This window comes from Pleurodeles waltl, chromosome 3_1 (genome assembly GCF_031143425.1).
Source record: "Pleurodeles waltl isolate 20211129_DDA chromosome 3_1, aPleWal1.hap1.20221129, whole genome shotgun sequence".
Lineage (NCBI taxonomy): Eukaryota > Metazoa > Chordata > Amphibia > Caudata > Salamandridae > Pleurodeles > Pleurodeles waltl.
The window spans coordinates 733445134-733472987 of NC_090440.1; the positions used below are offsets into that span (position 1 = coordinate 733445134).

At 44.8% G+C, this 27854-nt stretch overlaps 2 protein-coding genes across 5 annotated transcripts in view; one reads left to right on the forward strand and one right to left on the reverse strand.

Annotated features, from left to right (window-relative positions):
* Nucleotides 1–12484, reverse strand: part of IMMP1L (inner mitochondrial membrane peptidase subunit 1) — a 272369-nt gene extending 259885 nt beyond the window's left edge. For 2 of the 4 annotated variants that reach the window (XM_069223480.1, XM_069223481.1), the window contains exon 1: nt 12363–12481. The gene's annotated coding sequence lies outside the window, so the exon portion shown is untranslated. Of the gene's footprint in view, nt 1–12358 lie in introns of all 4 variants that reach the window. The other 2 variants (XM_069223483.1, XM_069223482.1) reach the window with 2 other exon arrangements.
* A 15-nt stretch (nt 12485–12499) lies between these two features.
* Nucleotides 12500–27854, forward strand: part of ELP4 (elongator acetyltransferase complex subunit 4) — a 1051499-nt gene continuing 1036144 nt past the window's right edge. The window contains exon 1 of the mRNA XM_069223479.1: nt 12500–12693. Within this exon, the coding sequence (XP_069079580.1) occupies nt 12525–12693 (169 nt within the window). The 5' untranslated portion in view covers nt 12500–12524. The remainder of the gene's footprint in view (nt 12694–27854) is intronic.

Genomic DNA, 27854 nt, shown 5'->3' on the forward strand with positions numbered 1-27854 from the left:
AACCTGGTTCCTGGCATCCTCCCTCCTCATACCAACAAAGAACGATTTCTGAGTCACATCACTGACCATAGTATAGGCCCATACCAGCTCGCCACAGCTTTTGGTACATCCTGAATATTTGTCAATTCAACAGGATAAAACCTTTGATCATTCTGTTGGCCCTTTCCACAATACCATTGGCTTACGGATTGTACAATGTGACAATGTTTAATCCCACACTTCTGTAACAAGTCCCTTTATTTCCAATCAACCAGGTGCCATTATCAGTAATGAAGGTGGAGAAAAAAGCACCCTCTCTGAAAAAATAATACAAATGGTACACCTTGTGGTTATTTCATGCACAAACGTCACTATCAGACACTTTGACTGGACATCCACCAGGTCTAAAGCATACTTAATCTCACTGTGCAACCCCAACAAAGAGCTCTGCCAGACACTCTGCTATGCCGTAACAGGGTCCTGAATAACCACTATAGGCCCCAACCCCCACCTTCAATCTTTTTTTCACATTCAACCCTTTCAATAAAGTTTTCCACCTTGACTACCAAACATTTGCTTTGGCCTAAAAGACCCTTGTGGGTCGAACTTGTAACTTGTTGGCATGAACCCTCCAGAGGCACATTGTGGTATTCACCCATCATCAGCCCACATTCAGACATTGACACCTCAGTCAATATTTTTAAGTAAGATCTTACAGCAGGTTGTACAACACTCTACCTCTTCTATCGTTTTTGCATAATGAGAAACGCATCATGAAAGGCAACATCAAGCTCCATTAGTTATGCTACTCACCATCTGGAATTGCAATTCCAAACCACTCTACCACATCCTGCACTCTAACAAATACACCTTCCTTTGCCTGGCTCTAACAGCAGCACCATTCTTTTCTCACAAGTCAACAAAAAGCCAGGAAAGACTATGTTAATGTATGTGTATTTGTAAAGTGCATCATCACTTTGAGGGTAACCTGGAGCTGAGCAAGCTTGTGTGCCTAGTCCTAACTATGGCAGGCAGATTAACTGAAATGTCAGGTCTTCAGCTTCTTGTAGAATTCAAGAAGACAGGAGGAGGCTATGCTGTGGAGTTTAGGAGCAATGTAAGAAAGTGTCCATCCTCCTGATCTCATTCAGTGTATGTGTGGTATGTGTGAGTAGGGGTCCTTTGGAGGAGAAGTGTTGGGTAGTTGGCGGAAGGAGATGCGACCATTGAGGTATGTGGGGCCTAAATTGTGTAGTGCCTTGGTCGAAGAGTAGTTTGAAGTGGGCACGTTTGTGTATCAGGAACCAGCAGAGCTCCCTGAGGTGTGATGTAATGTGAGTTCTCTGTGGAAGGTGGAGGTTGAGTCTAGCTGAGAGTTCTGGATGATATGTTGTCTTCTAGTGAGTTGCTTAGTGATAACCTGAGTACAGAGAGTTCCCGTAGTTCAACATGCTGGTAACTGGGAAGTGAGTGACAGTTTCTCTAGTGTTGCTTGAGAGCTATTTGAAGATCTTCCACAGCATTCTCAGGATGTAGAAGCAGTATGCAGTGATGGTGTGGACTTGTGCTGTTGGGTCCAGGTTGCCGTTGATGATTATTCTGAGTTTCCTGGCATGTGTGCTGGATGTGGGTCCAAGTTCGACTGGTCACCAGTAGGAGTCCCATGGCGAGGTGTTCCTGCTGAACATCACTACTTATGTCTTGTCAGTGTTGAGCTTGAGACAGTTAGCCAAGGAGATGAGCGAAGAACCTTTGGGCACTTCGAAGATGAGTTTGCGGGCTTTGGAGGAGTAAGGTGCCAGGCAGACAGCTTGTGTCCTATCCATTAACACAGAGCAGATCCAGCGGAGAGAGGTCCTTGGGTGCCAATCTCGTGCAGGCATCTGATGAGGAAGGGGTGTGAGTCAGTGTCAAATGCTGCTGTGTCTCCCCTGTCAACGATTATGCAGATGTAATCTGTTGTAGTGAAAAGTGATGTATCTGTACTGTGATTGGGCCTAAATCCAGACTACATGGCATAGAGGAGCTGATGACTGCTGAGGTGGTAGGAGAGGCATCAGTTGGTTAGTTTCTCTAAGAACTTTGCCGGATATGGTAGGAGGCAGATGGATCTGTAGTCAGAAAGTGTGGCTAGGTCAGAAGATGGTTTCTTGAGCAGAGGCATGATGGTGGCGTGTTTCCAGGTGTCCAATAATGTGGCTGAGTCAATGAAGGTGTTAGTGTTTCGCTGATTGGTAGGAGTCCTTTGCTGAAGGAGTTGTGGAGGCAAGGGTAAGATGGGGCTCACGAGTGGATGGTCCTCTTGGTAGCAGCGATTTTGACAGTGGTAGCGGCAGGCCACATGGTCACGGTTTGATACTCATTCATGATGCAAAGTGATTTTGTTACAGAAGAATTCTGAGACTTTGTAAAGGACTTGTGAGAGGGTGATGTTGCTGAAGGCGGCAGGAGGAGCAGTGAAAACTTTGATAATGGCAAAGTTTTCCTATCTCCCATTAGTACTAGAGTAAATGCAACCTGCCATCAGCCTGAGTATTACGCCAACCATGAGTGTGTTCCAAAATGTATTGATATTCCTGTAAATGTGTTGTTAATCTTGCACAGCCTGTGCAACTTCACTAAGTAGCAGAACTCTAACCAGAGGTTTATGGTCAGTGGCAGTCACAATTTCACGTCCCATATGTAAGTTTCAAAATACTCTGCAGGGCATGCAGGGGCCAATGCCTCCAATTTATATAATCGATGAGTTTCTTTACAAATTGAAGAGCTTGTGGCAAAGGCTACAGTCTTCCCTGTTCCAGTCTGATACTGGGATAAGATAACACCAGTGTCAATAGGCTTCAAAAGTCAAAACTGTCTTCATTTGAGGTGAAAGTTCTATGACACCTTATTTAAACATCTATCAGCAGTGGTCACACGTCTTCCCTGACTAAGGCAGATACGCTATGTTGTACTGGAATGGCCCAAGGTTTCACAACTGTTTTGTGGCTATAGCCCATAATTTAACCTAACTCCACTCTCAACACCCCTTTGCTCCATTAATCAGGTCCTCTAAAGCAGTGCGCTCAACAATCATTACAATCAACAAAATAATATGTAGGGCATATTGATGCAGCCACTACAGAATCTGGGGGAGGGGAGATGTTCTGCAGCGAGCAACTTGCCTTCAATCTCTCCACTTCTAAATACAATTCAAGTTTGCATGTAACCAAGGATGTTTATTGCTCCATCTTGGTATCCACCTGGACATATATCTTTGGGTAACATATTACTATAGGGCCGCTCCTTATGAAACATTTTATTGTTTACATTCATCAAGTCTCTCTAAACCACAAATTCAGTTTTTGGTCTACATTTCCTGTGTTTACCCTCCTGTCCATCCAATAGACTTAACACTTTTTCAATGTTTCCTTCTCTCACGAGCTCCTCAGATGCCTCTGCCTTCCTGCCCTTCCTTGTTTCACTGCACACCAGGCAAAGTATGCCTTCCTGCCACACTTCCTCCACTCTTTATAAATGGCAAAGCAACTTTTTTTTGCTTCAGGTCTGTGGTAATTACTGCCACAGCTTTGGCAAACCCTTTGCTTTCTCCATAATGCAAATGCCACTCTCCTTCCTGCTCCCTATTTTCCCCATCTCTAGCATTAGTGACTCTTCTACAACCTACGCTATATCAATAGAGTTTTTCAGGGAAGTATTTCTGGCAGCCACAACCTTCCCTACATCTTCTTACATGCTGCATTGCACAATAAATTGATCACAAATATGTTTGTCTTCCTGCCACCGAACCGGCACTTCAATGAAAGTCCTTGGTTTCTTGCAACATTACTCTACACACCCACCCAACATTTATGGTGGGGTTTATATTTAAACTGTGTCACAGTAATATTTACCTCTAGTCTTTTTAAATCTTCTTTGTCTACAGCCAACATTGGTTAAACCTCAGGTTCTAAAGCTAATGGCAAAAACTTTAAAACATGCTGACTCGCCTTTAACGAAGTGCTTTAAAGTGAAGTTCTTTTCTTTCCTGAGCCATCATCTGGTCCATCTGGTGCCTCTAAAAAGTTTTCAAATATTTTGAGCCATTCTTTTCATTATATGGTGGAGTACAAGGATAAACGAAAAAGAGGAGCTATGACTGCATAGTCTATTTACTGTGTAACTGAGAACAATGTCAGCCTCAACCTTTTCGCTCTTTTTTGAACTCTTGAAAAACACTAGCACATGTGCACAACTTTGACTATGACATATATATCAATGTTTAGCTTTACGGCGTGTAATGTTGTGTGAATTATAAAGAAGGTGTGTGTTCCAATCAACTTCCCTCATGAGAGACTAGATTTTCTTGAAAGATGGATCTTAATGCCTTTGGCTATTGGTTATCCACACTCATCTGAAGCTCTTGTGATAGCCACACTTAGGGGTGTGATCTTTTGGCATCCAAAGCAAGACGTTGTGTCAGTTCCACATCCTCCGGCACAACTTGTCTTGTCATGGATCTCCATGAACAAGATGGGCCTGTGCAGTTGACAACAAATGTGAAGTGGTTCCATCGGAGGCAGATGGCTCAAAACGTACTTTCCCTGGATCGCGCATAGCCAAAGGAACACAAAGAGATATGAACCATTCATTTTCTACCATACAAGGCAGACATTATCTTGTGCAGTCATCGTATTCAAATAGCGCTTTGCCAAGACTGTGGGCTGACAGCGCATTTTGCTCCATGCTCTCACAGAGATGCTCACGTTCAACAGAAATCCAGGCAAGCGAGTCAAATTTTTATTCGAAGAATCACATTTTAGTTAGCACTCACCCTTCTAGCACTGAGTCAGGTACACCTAGCGACACCTGCGCAAGGCAAAGTTCTTGACTAATAAAACACGGCACCCTTCAAATATATTGTTTCACGAAGGGCGTGGCCTGGCAAGATGGCCACTAGGACACTTTAAACCTGAGCTCCGTAGCCCCAGTTACTGATCCTGTAACATCCTCCCCATAGGAGTAGTTGAAGCCCTACACGAACTCCTGAGACAAAGCTCTAATATTTCATACCCCCGGTTTGAGACTTGCTTGCCTGGAAGCGCTGAATGGGCCCTGGACGGCCGAGCAGGCTGATCGTTCACAGATGCCGCAAGTAGCTGCAGTGTGCATGCAGACAATGCTGGGGCCATAAAGCGTACTTTGGGATTAGGAGGGCCTGCGCTGAAGACCTGGGTCCACTGGATGTCTGCTACAGAGTCCACTCGAGCCCTGAGGGAACCGGAGGCCATGATCAGAGCCATGAGAGGAGTCAAAGACACACGGCAGCAACTGTGCGAGTGACTGGACGCAGAAAGACTGGACCCCGGGTAATGCAGCGGAGGAGACGGCCCTTGGTGCACATTCGATCGAAGCAGCAGAGGCAACTGCCCATGACTCCCCCTCAACCACCCAGGGAGGTCCTTGAGCTTTCGAGGAGATAAATGTGGACGGGGGAAGAGTGTTGAGTGCCTAATCCTGCCTCTGAAGGGGAGAAGGCTGAGTTGTTGGGCCTTCTGTGGGGGCCAGGAAGAGGACAAAACCCCTGGGCAGCGGTAGGGCACACTGGGGGCCTGCAATTGGTGGCTCTGAGATCTTGGACACCAGCGAAGATAGGGGATAGCCAGTAATCATGGTGTGCTCCCCGGTCTGAGAGATGTTGGTGGACTGAGGCGCACCCAGAGGATGAGACTGACCTCTGGGCCTGTTGGTCTTGCACGGTTATGCCCAGGGAGTGGCTGCTGTGGGTTTAAGGGCGGGGGCTCTCTCCACGCACAAAGACATCAGCGCAGAGAAAGTGCACTGGAGGACCTGGTGTGGGTGAGAGAAAGACCCATCCTGGCTTCTGGAACCTCAGGCTGATGCAGACATTAGAGCAATGCGGTGAGCAGATTCAGACGTGAGCGGGAACATCAGTGAATAAGGCAGACCTCTGGGTGTATTGGGCCCTATGAAGATTCTGGTTGAGCTTGAGGGGGAGAGGATCACCTGGAGACCCTGACTGCAGGTGTGACCCCCAGGGCAGGAGACGATCCACAGCTTCAGACATTGACTACTGCCAGAAACCAAGTACAAGGGGTTTATCACCGATGCCTGGAGCAGACACTGGGGATAGCTGGGCATGCGCCTCTGAGTGGTAGTGCGATGATCCCCCAGGGCTGACTATGGGGAAAGATAAAACAGGCCAAGGCCAGCATAACATCACAATCACTCATTACGTGATGTTGCAGGGCCTGCTGCTGCGTGGCACACAACAGACTGAGGGCTAGTGTTAGAACAGGAGGAGGAGCCATCAAATGCGGTGTTGTTGGAAGAGATTCAGGTGTCCCACACCACCCTAGAAGGCAAGATAGACACCGTGGCAATTGAGGTGGGTCTCCTCTGCACAGACCTAAAAAAAGGTCTTGGAGAGGGTGGCGGAGCAGACACTTGGTGAGCCAGGACAGGACGCTGCCACTCTCAAGGAACAAGTGGCAAGACTTACAGCTACCACAGGGATGCTAGAAGACAGAGCAGATAATGCTGAGGACCGGTCCTGCCATGATAACCTGCGCCTATTGGCCTTCCCGGAGCAGGCTGAGGGAAAGATGGACCAGCACTTCTTGGATGATTGGATCCTTAACACCCTCAAACCGGAGGCTCTGCCCCCCATGTTCACAGTGTAGAGAGCGCTGCAGGCACTGGTGAGGCATTCCCCCGCCGGGGGGCTCCCCCTCGGGCGCTTATAGCACTAATATTAAACTACAGAGACAGAGACTGCATCCTCAAAGCTACCCGTGAAGTGGGGACACTGAAATTTGAAAAACACAATATTGACATCTTCCCAGACTACATTTAGAAAGTACATTCCCAGAGAAAGTTGTTTGTGGAGGTCAAGCAAAAACGTAGGAATATGGGGTTGTCTTACATGGTGCTCTTCCCAGCTCAGCTGCGGTTGGTCAAACAGAGCACAACCAATTTCTTTAAAATACCAGAGGATGTCTGGGCCTGGCTTGAACAAGGGGATAAAGTGCAGCATGGAGAGCGAGGCTCCTTGAGGACTAATTGAGGCCTACGTGCAGGAAACCCAGGGACTGCAACAGAGAAGGTCTCCCAGGGATAGTCGTCAGCAGGAAGCATCACAGAATCATGAATTGTTGTACAGGAGGATGGCACACTTGCAGATGTGCAGGTGGATGGTCTCAACCTATTTTGTACTCTGAAGGGGGTGGAGGGATGTGGTCCAGACACCAACATAGACCGCAGAGTTCCACTCTGAATTATTGCCAGTTAATTTTTGGAAGGTCACTTAGCTTTGGTCCTAGTCCTAGTATGTAAGTACACTGTGAGACAGAGAGGGACCTGGAGCGATGGCGCTACATAAGACTCTGAGACGCATTGTACTAGGGTGTTACACCAGAGGCAGAAGTGGTATGGGACTCAGAATTGTGCTACTTGTATAACTTCCTGAGTTAGCGCGCTTTATAAATACTATGATTGATTGATTGATTGACAGGTGTAGTGGGAGCGCTAATCCACGAAGATCAGTGCATTTTTTTTGCCTGGGCACAGCACGGCTCATAATTTGCGAAGACTTGCGCATGTGATGTATTCAGTTTATCTGAGCGACAGGGAATTTGCATTGGCATCAGTAGGTGGACACCACCAAGGCTTTTGACACAGTGGATTGAAACTACTTTCTGCAAGTGCTCAGGAAGCTGGGTTTTAATCCCCGATTTTGCACATGGGTGAGACTACTATATGGGGCACCCTGGTTAACAGTGCGGAGTGGGGGACTGGTATCAAATGAGTGGAATGTGCAGAAAGGTACGCAGCAGGGTTGCCCACTTTCCCAGCTACTCTTTGCGCCAAAGCTTAGAAGTGAAATGCGGGCTTTCGGTATTGCGGTAGGTGACTCCACACATCTTGTATCCCTCCATGCCGATGATGTTCTATTTTATTTGCAGTGCCCCGCAGAGTCAGTACCACTGTTTTTGGCACAGCTGGAAGACTTTGGAGCAGTGGCGGGTCTGCATATTAATAGGCAAAAGTTCTTGCTCTTTCCTCTGGAGGCCCTGAGAGAGGTCCAAGAGAGGGGCCTGGGGCTGCAATGGGAGATCAGTTCCTTTAGGTATCTAGCATTATGGTGGGACAAACACAAGATAGTCAGCAACAATACTGTACTGAGCCTCTTGTGAATTAATGGATTAAATCTATAAAATTCTGGAATTTGCTGCCGCTTTCTATGGCAGGGAGAGTTGAGTGGCGAAAATGGTGTTTCTCCCCAGGGGTCTGTCTAGAATAAAAAATGTCCTTTTTACACTACTGAGTAGTCTGCTTAAGACCTTGGACAGCTATGATCTCCTTAGTGTGGGCTGCAAGGAGGAGCCGGGTGGCGCTGCCGCAGCTTGAGTGAGAGCCATCAGAAGGGGACATGGGTCTACCGGACTTGGAGCTGTATTACTTGCTATTCCTCTAAGTTACAACATGCGTCTAGGTGGGCGGCAGGGGAAGACTATTGGGAGGCAAGACTGATGAAAGGCACTTATGGGGTGCACTCCTTGCTGGCACTAATCATGCGTGGCGCATGCACACTGTCCGACACGGCCTACCTGATTCTACAGGTGGTGGAGGTGTGGGAGCAAGTGGTCACCAGAATATCCAAGTGGCCGCCCTTTGCTAGGGAACTAGTTGTCTGGTTGCGGCTCCTATTTAGCCACATAGGCATATGAAGACATGCGTGGTGAGATGAAGGGGGGTGGAGGGAGGTACGCTAGACACTAGGTAACCTCTATCCAGGGGAGACATTGCTAACATTTGGAGAGGCAAGGGAAGTCTTGGCAGTGGGAGGGATCATTTTGCGTAAAATACCAAACTGGTGAACACAACGTGGAAATCTGGACAGAATTCTCGAACACTACCAGGCAGATGGAAACTCTGCACCGGATGCTGACGGCTGGTCCAGCGAGGCATTATGGAGACGCACCTTTACAAAACACTTATGGTGAACAGAGCACAGACTGACCCTGCGGCACAGACAGCGTAGAGGGAGGACCTGGTGGCACTCTTGACTGATTTGGAGTGGGGCGTGACATGTGTCTTGGTGAAATGTGTTTCATGTAACGCCAGATCTGACTTGCACATTTCAACTTTGTACATCGCACTTATTTAACACCAATCAAACTTAGTGGGATGCATGTAGGCAGAGGAGTGGACTGTCCCAGATGTGGCAGAAAGAATGCTTCCTTCCTGCATATGGCATGGGAATGTCCTAGGGATCACGTTTACTGGCAACAGGTGGTTGCAAGGCTGAGAGAAGTAACTGCACTAGTAACAGAGGATACTTCCCGGCCCAGTTAAACAACCCAGAGTGGGTAAAATGCATTGGAGGTTCCTATAGTCGTCGTTGGTAATCTCCAAGAAGATGGCCATCAGTTGGCTGGGCACAAGGGCCCCTTCTCTCACACTGTGGGTAAGGATGTGAAGGCGTGGGCCATAGTTGAGGAAGTATACATGAGGCTCAACCAACGAGAAGCTACAGTTGGTCTTAAACATGTGGGCCATTATGATGGAAAACATACATACGGGTGGGGAAGCAGGGTACGCAGATCCAAGTAACGGCACCTCCTAATACACAAGAGCACAGTGGAGTGAGTGCTGGGGCACTGTTGGTTTCTTCGGGTTAGAAATGAGCAGTAGGAGATTGAAAGTCGGAAACACTAAAGATACTCATCTTATGGACACTAAATGGCCTAGCTGTGTACGTGTTGGGTGACAATTGCCACAGAGCTGGTGGTACTAGCAGTATCTCATAGGGGAAGGGATGAGGGGAGGGAGGAAGGGTATGCCACTTTTTATGCGTCTACTTGAGGGCGAAGGGACTTAACAGCAACTGTACTGATGTTGTTACTGTTATTGTTCGTGTTTCGTTTTTGATTGGTTTTGGGGGGGGGGGGGGGAGGAGTGAAACTATTATCCTTCTTTGATGTTACAGGTAGCCCTAATATCGGGCTAAATGTCAACCAATAAACAGAAATGTCCACACAAAACAAATCATGTTTTGACACGAAGCTTGCTCTGACCACCCCCTGGCTTGTTGGCTCCTGTGGCTGACCAACTTGTCGCCAAATGATGTAATTAAGTCATGAGAGGAAAGTTCAGAAATTAGGAAGGTTATCGAGCACAACCTGACCCAGTTAACCCCGAGCCAGCCAGTTAGTAACTGACAAGCTTTGGAACTTCCACCCTCAAGAATCAACATAGAATAACGTGCACATGCCAAAACAAATAAAAGGCAAAGAGATTCCCGCATATTATATCTTGAAGATATCATATACTCCGAAAATACAGCGTTTCTGCTCCAGAATTCCTCTCCCTCGTCGCCACTTTGAAGAGAGCACACGCTGGGTTCATCAGATAAACGTATGAGTTTATTCAGCAAAGAGTCGTGCGAAGAAAATCTCTTGAAGAAGAAAAGGGGCACAGAGTAGAAACCGTCACTTCAAGCCAGTCGACACCAGGGAATGTTCTGACATCAGCAGGAGGCGATGTCACAAGATTCCAGGTGACACATGTAAATTCTACAGCACGTCACTACACTGTCATTGAAGGGTGCAGGAGGCTGTAGTAGCATATGTTTTTTAAGTATTTAAACTACGTTTACCTTATATATTCAATACGATCTAGATTTTGGAATGTAGGGAGGGTTCTCTTGTCTCTAGGGAGTTGAGTTAAGGCAGGACTTGATGCGACAAGAGGACTCTGTCTCTATACTCTGTTGTGGGTTTTACTTCTTATGAACTAATAATAAACAGAAGTTGCCTGAACTCCTCACCGAGCCTATCGTCTGCTTGTGCTAACACCCCGTACTACAGAGGCCCGTAAGGCTAGGTTGCCAAAGGTATAACACCATCATGGGGGCACGGACAATATAGCTTGCATATGATGATGTAGTTTCGATTAAGCTGGAGCCAACTGTAAAGTTTTTGCAGACAGCTCCGTTTGATTACCTGCCTGTTTAATTTGAGGAAATAGATATCCCCATGTTGACTGAGTTTGAACTAAGCTGGAGCCAGGGAAGTGAATTGTCCGAATGCCGTGTTTGTGTACATAACAGTTCATTTTGATAAACTATTGCATGAATCATGCCCTTGTAGACCTTTGCTAGACAGCCCTGGTTGATTGTGCTGTAATCACAAAAGTGTTTTTGACCGCGAAAAAATATAAAGCCAAATGTCACATCGATGAATTGTGATTGTATTCCACTACACCATAACATGGGGCTTATATGGCACGTGGTAGAAAGTACTTCACTTTTTTTTTTCTAAAAACCAAACGATCAATTTTGCTCTGACACAACAAAAGGGGGTATCATAATGGCCAGATCGAAGCAGGCAAACACTTCGTAAATGGTACTTATCCGAATGTAAGAAGACACACATATAGGCAGATAATGTTTCCATGAGCAACTAGCTAGGTCCGTCCTCCCTCAGAACACAATGTCAGCAATAAAGTAATAAGGACCCATAAACCTCCTTAAGAGCACGCTTACCACTTCACCACACACTGGGCTAGGAAGAGCTTAATTAATTACTTATAAAAAAAGTATTGTGAGACTAAACATGTATTTAAAACAGTAGCAGCAAACGAGTTTAAAACAGTAACACGCACGTTTTGCCTGCACACCCTTAAAACGACCACACGGAATATGTATTAACTCTACATTCCTAATATCACGTTACTACGAAGTTCAGTAGTATATTTTTTTTAGGCACGGGTAGTTTGCCTGATCATGTTTTTTCTAGGGTTTCCGACGCTTGAGTTCCCAATTTGCAACTGGAAAAGCAAAAGGAAAAACACAAATAGATCGATGGCTACTAAACGCATGATCTAATAACGTACAAAAGGATGGCTCCGTGTCGAAAGATTAAACAATGGGTTTTACCAACTTCAACATGAGAGAGCGGGGTGACAGTTTAAGTGGACGACGGAAAATAATTCTGCGAGAACTGTCACATACCCACACATCGTGTCATCCTCAGTCTATTCAAGCTCTTAAGTACTAATTCTGAGTCTTGCGGTTCGTTTTGCATAACCCTCTACAGCGCGCAAAACTCACAGTGACCAAACTCTCATTTGCTAAAATCCCACAACTAAGCAGAGACAGAGCAAGTGCCATTGGCAGCTTATGGCGAAGGTTAGTCCGATAGGCGAATCACTCGTAAACAACGGGAAAGGTAGGCATGCTAATGGTACGGTTACCCACCAAGAGAACTAGGATTGCTGAAGACCTCCTTAGGGGACATGTGTGAATATGACGGGTAATGAAAAGTCATTCTTGGAATTAACATTAAGTTGTAGAGGGAAAAGAACGAAACATTACCTACCAAAACACGCTGTAACAACCAACAATGTTGGTTTTGACGAGCGTTTCTTCCGCCTTTGAAAAAACGCGTTGTCCCATTGGCCGCATGCTCTTGAAATCTGTTCTCTGATTAGTCGCAGTGGTCTAGTCCCCAGCATTCATCGCTGTCAACATTATCCAAAAGATGGCGGCCTCCATGAGCAATATTGCCGGTGGTGCGAGCGCTACTAGCTTCAAAAAGAAATCCAGGAGCGGTGGCGGCAAGCTGGTGTCTATCCCCGGGACCAGACCCTCAGTCCGTAATGGGCAGCTGTTGGTGTCTACTGGTGTTCCTTCGCTCGATCATGTTATAGGTTGGTGTAAACTTAGGAGATGCAGCGTGGAAAGCCCCAACGTGTGCAGTTGATTCCATGTAGAAAACTTAATTGGCAACATAATGTTCACCGTTTGGATTTTTTTCATGCTTAGTATGAATATGTATCATAAAGACTGCTGTGGAGTAAGTTTTTTATCAGTGTAAGGTGACTAGATTGCCCATGTAACCACAGCGCAGGACATGTTTTCCTCTACATATCATTGCTTCCGGAGGCTCAAGCCACAGGTCGAGGGTGGACAGCCAGAGTCCTGCTCATAATTTCCGAGAGGGGCGCTGCCCTCCTTTGCCCGATGCTAAATGAAACTCGGATGTCTTTTTTTTTTTTTTTTTTTTTTTAATTATGAACATCAGTGCAGTCACCTAACATCTTCAGTACTTTTCCCAAGAACAGACACATACCTTAGTGCATACTCACAAATCGTCCTTCTCTGTAATAATCCGTGCATAATACTCCTGCTAACACGTCCCTTCATGATAAATTATTACACATTGGGACTCCTTTTAGGCCAATGATTCTTTTGACCTTGTTGAGAGACACCTTAGGACGAGATAGCTAATCAACATGTCAATTAATACGTCAATAATGTCATCAATATTTATTACAATAATACATTTCACTTTAGTCAAAGACATTAATCAAACTCAAAGCACTACTATGACCTTGCAGCCATGAATAACCACACCAGTTTAGTATGAATTTAGCAATATTTATTCCCTATTGGTTACAATTCTACTAGCAGATTTATTAATCTCAAAACCAGGAAATATAATAATATAGTCACAATATGGCAACTCTGATAAGATTTCATCAAAGCAAGAATCACAAACATCAGAACATAGCAAGGCATGAACATAAACTATTTTAGCAGAGTATTGTCAACAAAGCATTGGTTCAGTCATTTATTTATTTGCGTCAGTCTAGTGAACCCCTCACCTAACCTCAAATTAGCATTGGCATGTTGGGCTTCATGCAAAACAATTTAGTAACACCAATTTGGAAAAACATCTAGCTATGGTCTCTGTCAAAAGAAAAAAGCAGTTGGTACCTAGAAAGGAAAAGCAAACAGACAATCACAATTTCATTGCCATATATTTACCCTCCAAGGTTTGGGTCAGCACTCAAGTTCGGTCTTCGTCCTCAGGACATCAGTTGATTCACCATCAGTCAGGAACTCAGCTCTCAGGTAAGTAAGGGGCACTTCCCTCATAAGGAGGTAAAGTGTAAATGGGCAATCTAAGGACAAGTATGGCTTAAATAAGTCAGCCAGTCACTAATAAAAGTGACGTTTCTGGATCATAAAATATAGCATCAGCATCTCCCCCTCTCCTAGTCTCCTATTCCCTAATTCTAATTCACTTCCTGGCGCAGGGGTTTTTATCCCCTTTTCGTTGTACATTCCCCTAAAATCTGGTTGGACAAAGGTTGAACCCCACTACCTTTTAACCAATTAAAAAACACATTATGTCATTAAATCTTTCACCCCGCATTAGTTCTCAGGCAGTTTATTGGTCCATATGATTGACGTCTTCAGAGGTAGAATGTCTGGTATGATTTCATCCTTCTGTAATTCTTTGCGCATCTTTGGTCAGTAGCTCCATTGTCTGTACTGGTTTGGTCGATCTTGTATTCAACATTAGTCTACACTGTTGCATTTAGCTAGTACATTTCTACAGGCAATATGAATTTTCATGAGAACGGATCTACTATAGTTACATTCAGCTTCTAGTTTGGAGGAAAACAAGAGTTCGTGTCCTTTTGCAAGTCAGCACACTGCACGTTAGGAAACATACATTTAATATGAGAGCCAGGCAGCTAGGCTTCGGCTCATGCTAACTTAAGGCCTAATGATTCATTAGCAAAACTTCAATAACATAGTCATTAATAATTATTATAAAACTATCTTCTAATATATAAATTCATCAACATTAGTCATTTTATTAGTCCCCGTATATATTGGCGGCCACTCCCCGTGGTCACATTTCAAAGGCACGTTTTGGCAAAACATGTTAATATAGTTTCTATGCGGCATTATTATACATTAGTTCTTAACATTTCATGTTAATATAGATTATATGAGCTACGCTCTCTCAGTCCCTCCTCTGATGACCCTAGTCATCACACAAACCTTTCCCTTTCAACCTTTCACTTTCAATTTTCACTTTCAATTTTTCACTTTGCGCATAATGCGCATTTCAACATCTTGCCCCTTGTGTGAACTTTCCCAATTTCATTAAACATTTTCTCTCTTTCATTTTCTTCATTTCTTTTGCTTCGTTTTGTCCAGTTTCTTTTGATTCTTTCATTAATTTTGCATGCACCCCATAAACCCAATAGACAGATCAAGACAATTAATAGACCCCCTAACATTTTTGCAAGAACCCCTTTCCAAATATTGCTAAGCCAGCTCCCTACTCTGGCAATTCCCTTTCCAACTTTCTCCCAAACTCCAGGTTCCTTCAGTTCCTTCAAATCTGCACTATCTCTCGTTAGGTTAGTAAGCATGCCTCTAATCTTTTTGCTATTATCAGGAACGAACAAGCAACAATGACGCTCGTTAAGCATCTTACAGACTCCGCCACTCTTTGCTAAAAGAATGTCTAAAGCAAGCCAATTTTGAAGAGTCATAGCTCTTTCTGCAGCAAGTTCATTATCCATCAGGAATATAGCCCCTGTAAAATTTGTCAGCATGTTATCCACAATAGTAGACAACTTTCGAATCTTTATGGAGTTTAAAATAACCCCTACTGAAGGAATTATGGCTCCAAATATGTCACCAACGACAGCAGCCGCTGTCTCTCGTTTTTTTCTAGCATGTTGTAATTCAGACATTTTAGGTATTTGTTTTAAGTCATCAATCTGGTAAATCTTTGGGAAAACTATTACCAAATAACATGTCCCATACCATCCCTTAGGGAGACGGTAATAAGCATTAAGCCCACAGATATAATAGATTCCAGGGATCGCTGGATCCTGTCCATTTAACATGAATGTCCATTTAATCTGAAACAAAAACACATGCCTGCATTCACTCGTTCCCACAAATAAAGTGTCATGATCAGATTTTGGCCTGTATATACAAAGCCTTCCTACATGTAATGCATCTATAGCTAATTTGCCCTGCGTCTTTATTGCGGTGTAAGCATAATCATTTGCATATGTGCGTTTCTCTAGACCCTTCTCTAGCCTCTCTTTCAGTGCCTTGCGTCTATCATCAGTGTGATCTAAAAAGCTTTTCTCTACAGGCATTAATAAGCAAATCAGATTGTTGTGGTGCGCATAAGCTGTCCCAAATGTTAGTGTCGGCTCAAAGAAACCTCTAACTAATTTTATACTATGCTCCTTAGCTAATTTGTTCAGAAACTCAATCACAGACACAAAGGAAAACACTACATATAATTAGAATAAAAATATTGTACATGTTCCTGGTCATAGAATCTTGTTAGCAGCAAACTACAACTTATCCCGTAGGTTAGTGGCAGGCTATGGTAGGTAACCCCTTCTTGTACCGCTGAAGGAATCTTTGTGCACACATAACAGTTTCTTGCATCCATTGTACCAACATACTCGTTCAGCAAACGATAGAAGACATTAGTGGAAAGTTCCCCTTTTGAATTAGTTCCCTCATGCATCCTGCTCAAACTTTTCCCACGGTGTTAGTGTAGCAGTCTCAGGTTTTGAAGCATTGTTAGTTACTTTCTTATCCAGCCATGGCATTCCCACAATCACACCTACAATTATTATTGCACATACAATACCTAAAATAACACTTAACCAACCACACACCTTACCCCGTTTGCCACTACCTCTAGTGTAAGCCATGTTCTGTGAAGAATCAGATAGCAGAATAACTCAAAACAAACAATCAACTTGAGGAAGATATAAAAGCTCTTTTTTTTTTTTTTAAAGCAAAAGTCTCTGTTTCTCTCTGCGTGTATTTACAGCGTTTCACTCACCCCAGGACCCTTTTTGTCAAATCAGGTTTAGCAGCTTGTCATAATCGGTTTTCAGAGTCAATTCAGGTTATCAGTGTCACATCCGGTAATTTTTCAGTCTCTTTTTCTCAGCTTTTCAGCTCTTTTTATTTTCAATTTCGATTTTAACACAGTCTCTTTCTCAGGTTGATTTCAGGTGCCGTAGCATTGACCTGGTACCTCTCGATCAAAACAGAATGCTAAGAATTCTTGTTGCCATTCAGATGTTGTTGCATATGCCCATTCAGGACCCTTTTATTTGCGACTCTTTTCAATCTGCGTTCATTCTGCAACTCTCCTTCACTGAGATCCTCTTTTCTAGTGGTGTGAATTTCTTCCGCTATTGTGTCACCAGGAACCACTTTCTCTATTGCAGCTGGTTTCTTTGGCCAGTTATCACCTTTATGCGTTTTCTTTCTGCCTGGTCTTTCAGGACGCTGAACAGCACCCTCCTCTTGTGCTATGGTGTTTTCTCTTGACGGACCTGCAATCGGCTCAGGAAGAGTTGATGTACTTTGTCTTCCTTCTACTCCTTCTCTCTCGTCTTCAAAGTCTGCAATGGGTTGTTACGACTCGGTCGTCCCATTTCCAGGGGGCGCTGTAAGGGGACTGTCAGAAGCCTGGGAATCACCTTGAACACCTATCTAGAGTCCCTAGCTGACTCCTGTTTGTTTCTCTTTTCTCCATGGTACACTTGTGTAGGACTACATTTGCTTCTTGGGACTGCAAATCCCATAATGCACAGCTTGGTAGTCAGGAAAACCCGGATTCTGTTTCCCATTGTTTTCAATGGGAGAAATCCAGTTGCTCCTTTTCACTGGATCCTCTCCTCCAGGACTTGCAAGTGTCCGAAACCACACACACCTGAAACCTCTCCTGTGCAGCCCAGCTTGGAACTGCTTATAAGCAGCCATTTCCTCAAGCTCCCCGTCGTGCATCGGACTTCAATTCCTTTGTGTTACAGACCCCTTGTCGGATGGTGTTCCAGTTTTGTTCCTGTTCTGTTCCAGCCTGATCCTTTTTCCTGTTTCTCTGCCCTGCTCCTGATTTTTCCAGCCAGAGTCTGCTCCCTATTTCTTAGCCTTGTACCTGTTTGTTTCTTCCAAAGCCTGCTCCCTGTTTCTCTGCCCTGCTCCTGCCTTGTTTCAGCCTGAACCTTCTCTCTGTTTCCCAGTCCTGTTTACTGCTCATTTCCTACTCCCTGTATTCCAGTCCTGTCCTTGCCTGTTCCAGCCAGAGCCTGTTCTCAGTTTCCCAGTCCTGTCTCTGTCTGTCTCAGACAGAAGTTTGCGCCCTGTTTTCAAGTCCTAGTCCCGCCTTTGCTTCAGCCTGAGCCTGTTCCTAGTTCTTGCCTCTGCCTCTTTGTTTGTTCCCTTCTGTTTCTTCTTGGTTCTTTGTGTCTGGTAAGTGTTCTATCAGTCTTCACCAGTGTATACGTGTCCTCCTGTGTACTGGGGTTGGCTCCTGGTTTCCAGGAGGCAATTCCAGCCCCCATCCTTGTCCAGTGTTATACGTTGTATTTCGTGCCTAACAGTGACAGTGTGCTATTGCTGTTTTCTCAGGAATCGCCACTGTGTTTCCAGCTGGACCCACAAGAGCGTGTCCTGTGTATGTAAGTACTATCCTTGTTTGTGCTCTAGGGTCCAGAGACAGAATCACTTCTGCTGCCTCCTTTCTATGGGGCTGGCAGGGTGACTATCTGTAAGAGCAAACTGCACAGAGGCATTGAGATTCCCTGTCACTGTGGGAGGTTCTGCGCCTTACTCTGTGTACAACCCCAGCGTGTTTGTCCACTGGTAATCCGTTTCCTGTTTGTTCACACAAGGGTTGCTCTGCTTTTACTTTCCTGTTTCCTGTGCCTATCCGTAGCTGTCCATTCCGTGTATGCCTTTAGCTGCTCCTCTGCCCCAGTGTACTACCTCTTTAGGATATTCGGTGACCTCAAGGGGTGTCCCAACCAAAGTCCTGATCAGCCCCGCCCGAAACCGTGACATGGGTTCAAGTTCTAACCCGTATCCATCTACTTCTGGGAGAACCTCTCCTTGCCTTGGTTCTCCTGCTGCCTCTACTGAGATAGGCTCACCATCACCTCTCTCAAACTCGTTTACTGTTTGAGGGACTAAGCCGTCCCCAGTGGGCTCTACTTCAGTCTCAGTTCCCCTTTGAATATTCTCCATCCCTGAGACTTCCTTCTCTGGAGTTGTTGTTTCGGACACTTTAAGTTCCTCATTAGTTGGACATGTCACCTTCTTTGTGTGACTGGCGTGTATCCAGTTTGGAACGCCTGCACATTTCACAGCAGTGGTTGTTGTCAGTATTACTTGATATGGCCCCTTCCAGCGCGGCTCCAAACACAACTTCCTCACGTGCTTCTTGACAACCACCCAGTCACCGGCTTGCAGGGTGTGACCTGGATAACTGATTGGTGGCAATGTGTTAGCCTCCACCTGGTGAGAGAAAGAGCGGACCACATCAGCCAGACCCTTGCAGTAGGCCAACACTGTGATATTCACAAGAGCATTTGCAGGTACTGCGGGCAACCTTGTAGCTCTGCCCATGAGTATGTCATGGGGTGATAGTCCTGTCTTCTTATCAGGTGTGTTTCTCATTGACATCAGCACTAAGGGCAATGCATCTGGCCACTTCATATTGGTAGCTGCGTCCATTTTTGCCATTCTCGGCTTCAAGGTACCATTCATCTGTTCCACTAGTCCTGATGCTTCAGGGCGGTAGCTACAATGCAGCTTCTGTTCAATGTCTAATGCAGCACACAGGAGCTTAATCACCTCATTGTCGAAGTGTCTGCCCCTATCTGATTCTAAAGAGACCGGAAATCCGAACCGTGGTATTAATTCTCTAAGCAACAGCTTCGCTACTGTGAGACTGTCATTCCTAAGTGTAGGGTATGCTTCAATCCAATGACTGAAAACACACACAATCACCAACACGTACCTCAAGCCACCACACACAGGCATTTCAATGAAATCCATTTGCATCTTGCTAAACGGACCTCCAGCTCTCTCTATGTGGCTCAAAGTCACCACAGTCCCTTTTCCTGCATTCATCTGTTGACTGATGATGCACCTGTGACAGGAAACCTCTGCGGCTTGTCTGAATTTCGGATTGAACCAGTCAATTTTGAATAATCTGATCATTGCGTCTCTCCCAAGATGTGCCTGCCCATGGTAAAGTCTTGCAAACTGGGACAAAAGACTGTTTGTCAAAACCAACTTCCCCTCCTCTGAAACCTATAAATCGTCAGCTCTTTGTACACATTGCATTCTCTGCCAGGAGCGCTTTTCCTCTCTGCTAGCACGGCCCTGCAGTGATTTTAGCTCATCTAAACTATCAACCATTCTTAAGGCAAAGTTCAAACATGTTTCATTTTCAGTTTGCGGTAACAATTCCCACTGATCCTTAAAGGATATACAGTTCACTGCGCAAAATCTTGTGACTTGATCTGCATAGCCGTTTCCCATTGACACAAAGTCTTGTGACTTGACATGAGCATTGCATTTCACCACGGCAATTTCAAGAGGTAACTGAATCGCATGCAACAAATCCTTAATTTGTTCGCCATTTTTCACTGGTGAGCCTGAGGAGGTCATGAAACCCCTCTGTGACCATAATTGGCCAAAATCATGCACAATTCCAAATCCGTATCTGCTGTCAGTATAGATAGTAACCTTCAGGTTTGCAGCTGCATGGCATGCCTTAGTAAGGGCAATTAATTCAGCCACTTGTGCAGAGTACACTCTTTCGAGCCAGGAAGCTTCTAGAATACTGGTGATTGTACACACAGCATAACCAGCTCTCAGTATTCCAACTGAGTCTCTCAAACATGATCCATCAATAGACATAATGTAGTCATTTTCTTCTAACTGTGTATCTTTAATGTCCGGTCTGGGTATAGTGCATAGTTCTGTTACCTCAAGACAGTCATGTTCCACTTCCTCCGTGTTGCTGATCTCAGCATTTTCAATAGGAAGTAGAGTTGCCGGGTTCAATATTGTACACCTCTTCAAAGAAACATTTGGAGACCCCAGTATAATGGTCTCATATCTCGTTAACCTAGCATTTGTCATGTGCTGCGTCTTAGTTCGGGTTAACAGAATTTCGACTGAATGTGGAACCATTACTGTTAGGGGATGTCCCATCACTATGCCTTCACACTGGGTGAGGCTCTGACCAATTGTTGCAACTGCACGCAAAAAACCCAGTAAGGCTGCTGCGACTGGGTCCAAAGTAGCTGAAAAATATGCTACAGGGTGGTTTGCACCTCTATGGACCTGTGTTAAGACAGACAAAGAACAAGCATCACGTTCATGACAAAACAGTAGAAAAGGTTTTTTGTAATCAGGCATACCCAGAGCTAGTGCCCTACACATGCACTCTCTCAACTCCATGAATGCCTCAAGTTCTTCTTCGGACAGAATTATGGTACACGGGTCATCCTTAACTTCCTTGCCTGTCAGTTTTATCAATGGCTTAGAGATGATCAAAAAGTTGGGAATCCACTGGCGACAATAGCCCACCATTCCCAAAAACATCCTGACATCTCTCTTTGTTGTCGGGGGGTTCCTCTGCAGTATGGCCGTCACCCTTTCTTTTGATATTCTCCTGGACCCTTTTTCAATCAAGTGCCCTAAGTATTTTACCTCTTTCTGACAGTACAGCAGCTTCTTTGGGGCCACTTTATGTCCGTTCTTTCCCAAATGATTCAATAAGGCAATTGTGTCATACCTGCAGTCGTCTTTTGTTCTGGACGCGATCAGCAAGTCATCAATGTACTGCACCAGAGTCGAACTGAAAGGCAGTTCTAATGACTCCAAGTCCTTCTTCAATATCTGATTGAAGATGGATGGTGACTCAGAAAACCCTTGAGGAATTCTGCAGCAACTGTACACCTTGTCCAAGAATTTGAAACTGAAGAGAAATTGGCTGTCCTCATGAAGAGGCACCGAAAAGAACGCTTGAGACAGGACCACAACTGTGAACCACTCTGCATCACACGGAACCTGAAACATGATCACTGCTGGGTTTGGCACTATAGGGCAACATTTTACCACAGTCTCATTTATTTTTCTCAAATCCTGCGCAATTCGAACCTTCCCACAAGGCTTTTTCAAACCCATTATTGGTGAATTACATGGGCTGCTCATCACTTCTTTCAGAACTCCTTGTTTTACAAAGTCTGCAATTATTTGTGACACCTGAATGAGGACATCTTGTGCCATGTGGTATTGCGACACCTGGGGAAACACTGCGTTCGGCTTAACCTGTACTTCAACCGGTTCTACTCCTTTTATCAGTCCCACTTCCTTTCCTGTCGGGTCCCACACTTTCTCTGTCACTGTTTCCTGCAACTCAGCAGGTAAGTCAGTCACTGTAAGCATCGGGAATAAGGTTATCAAAGGGTAGTCTTCATTTGTACTTTCTGTCTCTAGATCTGTAAATTGTCCTTCGTCCCCTTCATCATCACTGTTTGTCTGCACCTCAATTCCTTCATTAGAACAGGAAATCGAACACTTCATCTTGCACAGTAAGTCTCTTCCCAGTAGGGACACAGGACTAGAATCACAGACTACAAACTTATGTAGTCCCTGGAAGTTTCCAATCTCAACCTGGACCGGGTCTGTAATCGCGTTTGTCAGATACTGTTTTGCTACTCCTACCACTCTTATGGTACGCCCTGAAAGTGGCAGTCACGGAACCTCTGCACTTCTGACTGTAGAGCGTGTAGCTCTTGTATCAACCAGGAAGGAAACCTTGTGACCCATCACCTTTCTCTCTACATAGGGTCCCCTCTGATCTACTTCTAGGGACGCTGCAAGCCTGCACTCCTCACTGTCTGAACTATCATTCGACAATTCATCGTTTATTCCATCTTCACCACGCAATTGAAACTGCTGTACTGTGTTATTTTGACTCATCATTTGGCCTGTGACCTGCTGAGGAAGCATCACCTGTTGCTGTCCCATTGGAGCTAATGGTAATTGCATTTGCTGTCTAGGTACCAGGGGAACCTGCTGTTGTACTTGCTGCATTTGTGTCGGTTGAATACGCGGCATTTGCATTTGATGCATGGGCTGTAACCCCTGCATCTGAACCATGTTATTCTGGAAGTTCTGATTTTGACCTCTCGATTTTGGACCCCTCGTATTTTGAAATGTACCGCCATCAATGCTTTGTTGAACGACCCCATCATGCACCACATTTGGGCATTCCCGCTTCCAATGCCCCACGCGTGACAAGGTGACATCTTTTTCATCCCCTGTGCATCACTTTGGACCACAACAGTATTCAAGTCTGGACCGCGATTCACAAAACCCCGATCTCGGCCTCTCGGCTGTGCCTGAAACATGCCATTCCCTTGCAGTTGCTGCTGTACCATCTGTTGGATTCCATTCCCCTGCATACCTGCCTGTGCTGCCTTAATCTGCATCACCATCACTTTCTCCTTCAACTTTCTCTGTTTCAGCTCAATCTCGTCACTGCAGTATTTTGCATACTGTAACACCTCATCAATCGGCTTTGCTTACCAACAGATCAAATGATTCTTAATCATCTGCTAATCTCTGGTCTCAATCCTTCAACAAATCTGAACACAAGATGATTCAGGTCTTTCGGCTCAATAGTCTCAGTGCCACTGTAATGTTTGAATGCTTTCAACAATCTCTCATAGTAAGCATGAATAGACTCTTTAACCTCCTGTGAGGTTCGATCGATTTTCTGCCAATCAGTCACTTTCGGCGACACTTTCTGCTTCAAAAACTCAGTCACTTTATGATAGTACTTTATCACCTCCTCAGATGGTGCTCCAGTCACCTTATCCCTTGCTGGCTCCTGTGTCGGCCAGTCCACATCCCTCTTGCACTCAAGCCATAAATCAGGTGGAACGATAATCTCAAACAGGGTATTCAAGTCCTCCCAGAGACATTTTGCAAGCTTCACAAACCTATCTGTCTGCTGGTACCATTCTATCGGCTTCTCCCTCAACCTGGGATAATCATTTGTGAAGGACAGAATGTCTCCCCTAGACCACGGTACATGGACTAGAACCCCTCCAGCTGTTTCCCTCATCGGTAACGTCTTTACTGTCCCAGTGTCCAGTGAAGATTTAGTCTGATTTGATTCCGGACTATCGCTTTTCTCCTTATCTCTTTTCTTTGGCCATCTGCCTTCCCACTTCTCTAAAGCTCCCCAAATCTGCGCACTTTGCAGTATTTCTTTGAGATGCGCTTTCATTCCGGCAGACCTCATATGCTCAAAGTCCTTAGAGTCAAAGTCTAACCTGTAGCTTCTTTTCAGGTGTTTAGTATTCTTAATATCTATATTGTATTTATCTGCCAGGTTCGCTAACCTCTGATGTACCTTGCCTACTCCTTTAGTGATTTTGGGGCATAGATACCTCAACTCCGCTTCTGTGTATGACTCTAATCTGTTTACCCCCATTGTCCCTTCCACTAGTTCCACAGCTTCCACTCCCAGTCTCACAAAATTCAGGTAATCTTCCCTTTCTGGCTTCTCTGCAGTTACCGCAGTATTTTGTGAAGCATAGGTCTTTTCTAACCACTCGTTCAATTGTTGCACTAAAAAACCTTGCAACGAAATATTTCCTGACTGCATCAATGGTGACTGTGATGTCTCTGCACTCATTGTCTGTGGGGCTAGCACACTCAACCCTGCTTGTCTCATTGCCTCTAGAGGAGCTCCAATCGGACTGAGGTCTAAGAAAGATCTGAGTCGTTCTACTGCTTGTTCTCTTGGTAAAATGGGCTGGGGAGTTCCTGTGAACCCTCCTCTTGTTATTTCTGGGGTCCTCACTCCCTGATCGCATGTGCCAGGCTTATCTTGCGCATACAGCGATACTGGCGGACCAACAGTAATTGGTAATGATATGGCAGCTGGTGTCTGACCTGGTCCCAAACTCTGTGGAGCAGTAACTCCCAAAGCTTGACTGACTGTGGCTGGTGCAGGTACAAACCGAGGTCCTGCTGCTGGACTATAACCTGGAATCAGCTGTTGCTGTGACTGGGGCAGCAATTGCGGAGTTGGCTCAATCTGCACTAACCTTGATTTTGTATATATCGGATCAGGTGGCACCATCAGACTCGTAGTAGTCTCTAGTACTGGGATGTCTGGATAGACTCTATGTATCTGTGGCGGAGGTTGCAACTGTATCTGCATGTCTGGTGCAGTGGGTACACTGACACCATTCTGTATCAAACCCATATCCCTTGTCTGCACTCTATTTGTAACTTCCTTACTCTGCGTCTGGTTCCCAGGACCCACACTAGTGCTCGGGGCATTGTCATCTATCGCATAAGGTGGCGGGCGATCATGCAACAATTGATTAAGAAACTCTTCATCATCTTCATCTACCCAAGACCTCTTAGTCTCTTTAGGCTTATCAGAGCCATTGTCTGTCTTACAGGTGGCTTTCTTTCCCTGTGTCTCGTCTTCTTGCATTATTGCTGGAAACAATTTGAGGCCGTCAACTATCCCCCTTCTCCACATTTTGCTCTCATTGTCCCAACTAGCCTCAGCTAAAGTCTTTTCTGGCTTCTTTATTCTCCTCTCAGATTTCTGCTGTCTTTGTCGTATGGCCATTAAATCCCAGACTGCTAATGCCTCATACTGAGCTGGCCTTGGAGGTGGCTTTTGTACACTCAACATCCACCTTAAATTCTCTAAAATTCTCGTATTGAACGTTCCGTGCTCCGGAAACGCTAAACATCCCTCTTTCTCAGTCAATTTTTGCCATTGCTTTATCCAAAGACAAGGCGCGACTCCCTTCTCCACCATTACTATATAAGCTGGAGTACCCTCAGGCGATGTAGGCTCCCCCTCACTCGCCATAATATATGCGTCTCCTTTCAGAGCGCTCCTAAAAACTTTAAGAAAATTCATCATTTTTGCATCTTTTACTCTTATTTCAAATTTAATCAGGAAGTGACTTTAATTCCCAGGACACTCTTCACCCACCTTTCTCAACCTATTGCCTCTCACGGACGGCTGCCAAACCGTGCGCGACCCCTCTCGGTAACTGACCTATCCCAGCGCGGCACTACTGACGTCACACTCACACACTGCAGCTGACAAAGTCTTGCGGATTGTCCTCCTCACACTGGATTCATCCCAAACTAATGCAATATATTGCGAGCACCTTTAACAATAAGAACAACTCAAATTTGTCGGTTTACTACAGGAAGGGTACGCTTCAGAACTTTACAGAGATTTCACTTGAAGCCTCGGCCGCTACTCTCTCCTTCTCAGCTCCGCACCCGCAAGCCAAATTCGACCCGCAAATCCTACTCTCGACTTGTCAATGGGTTCGTCCTAGTGCACCTTAGAACTTGCCAAATCTCCATCGAAGGTTTCACTCACACAATTGACTCAAACTCGACTTGTTAACCACGCCCGATTGACCTATTAAACCGCACAAATTACAACATAAACCCAAGTGTCTTCTACACTTGTCAATATACTCCGGAGGCTTAGACCGCGATGGGTCTGTACATTACCAACCAACCACGTGGATAATTTTTTAGCACAAAGCGCCACACTCACATGAAGTACATCGACTTCCCTACGCTCATACTGCGGAGTACGCCCACTCCTCCTAAAACAGCATTACCTGGCCTAAACATACACAATCTTCACAAATCACCCGCAAAATGCATAAGCTGAGCAAGCGCAAATTCTACACCACACATGCTAACGCCAAGAACATTCCCAACTCACTTAGGCAGGCTCTGAGATCCTGGGAAAGTCATGGGGAATTTAGAAACACATCATACCTCCAATTTGCATTATCTCAGAAAAACAATCTAAACAATAATTCTCCGTCCTATGGCCCAAAAGGGCCTAACCATCGCTCTGCTACCAGAACTGCTAACTCATCCCTTTATGATAAATTATTACACATTGGGACTCGTTTTAGGCCAATGAATCTTTTGACCCTGTTGAGAGATACCTTAGGGCGGGATAGCTAATCAACATGTCAATTAATACGGCAATAATGTTATCAATATTTATTACAATAATACATTTCACTTTAGTCAAAGACATTAATCAAACTCAAAGCACTTCCATGACCTTGCAGCCATGAATAACCACACCAGTTTAGTATGAATTTAGTAATATTTATTCCCTATTGGTTACAATTCTACTAGCAGATTTATTAATCTCAAAACCAGGAAACATAATAATATAGTCACGATATGGCAACTCTGATAAGATTTCATCAAAGCAAGAATCACAAACATCAGAACATAGCAAAGCGTGAACATAAACTGTTTTAGCAGAGTATCGTCAACAAAGCATTGGTTCAGTCATTTATTTATTTGCGTCAGTCTAGTGAACCCCTCACCTAACCTCGAATTAGCATTGGCATGTTGGGCTTCATGCAAAACAATTTACTAACACCAATTTGGAAAAACATCTAGCTATGGTCTCTGTCAAAAGAAAAAAGCAGTTGGTACCTAGAAAGGAAAAGCAAACAGACAATCACAATTTCATTGCCATATAGTTACCCTCAAAGGTTTGGGTCGCCAATCTAGATCGGTCTTCGTCCTCAGGACATCAGTTGATTCACCATTAGTCAGGAACTCAGCTCTCAGGTAAGTAAGGGGCACTTCCCTCATAGGAGGTAAAGTGTAAATGGGCAATCTAAGGACAAGTATGGATTAAATAAGTCAGCCAGTCACTAATAAAAGTGACGTTTCTGGATCATAAAATATAGCATCAGCATCTCCCCCTCTCCTAGTCTCCTATTCCCTAATTCTAATTCACTTCCTGGTGACAGGGGTTTTTATCCCCTTTTCGTTGTACATTCCCCTAAAATCTGGTTAGACAAAGGTTGCACCCCACTATCTTTAACCAATTAAAAAACACATTATTTCATTAAACCTTTCACCCCGCATTAGATCTCAGGCAGTTTATTGGTCCATATGATGGACGTCTTCAGAGGTAGAATGTCCGGTATGAATTCACCCTTCTGTAATTCTTTGCGCATCTTTGGTCAGTAGCTCCATTGTCTGTACCGGTTCGGTCGACCTTGTATTCAACATTAGTCTACACTGTTGCATTTAGCTAGTACATTTCTACAGGCAATATGAATTTTTATGAGAATGGATCTACTATAGTTACATTCGGCTTCTA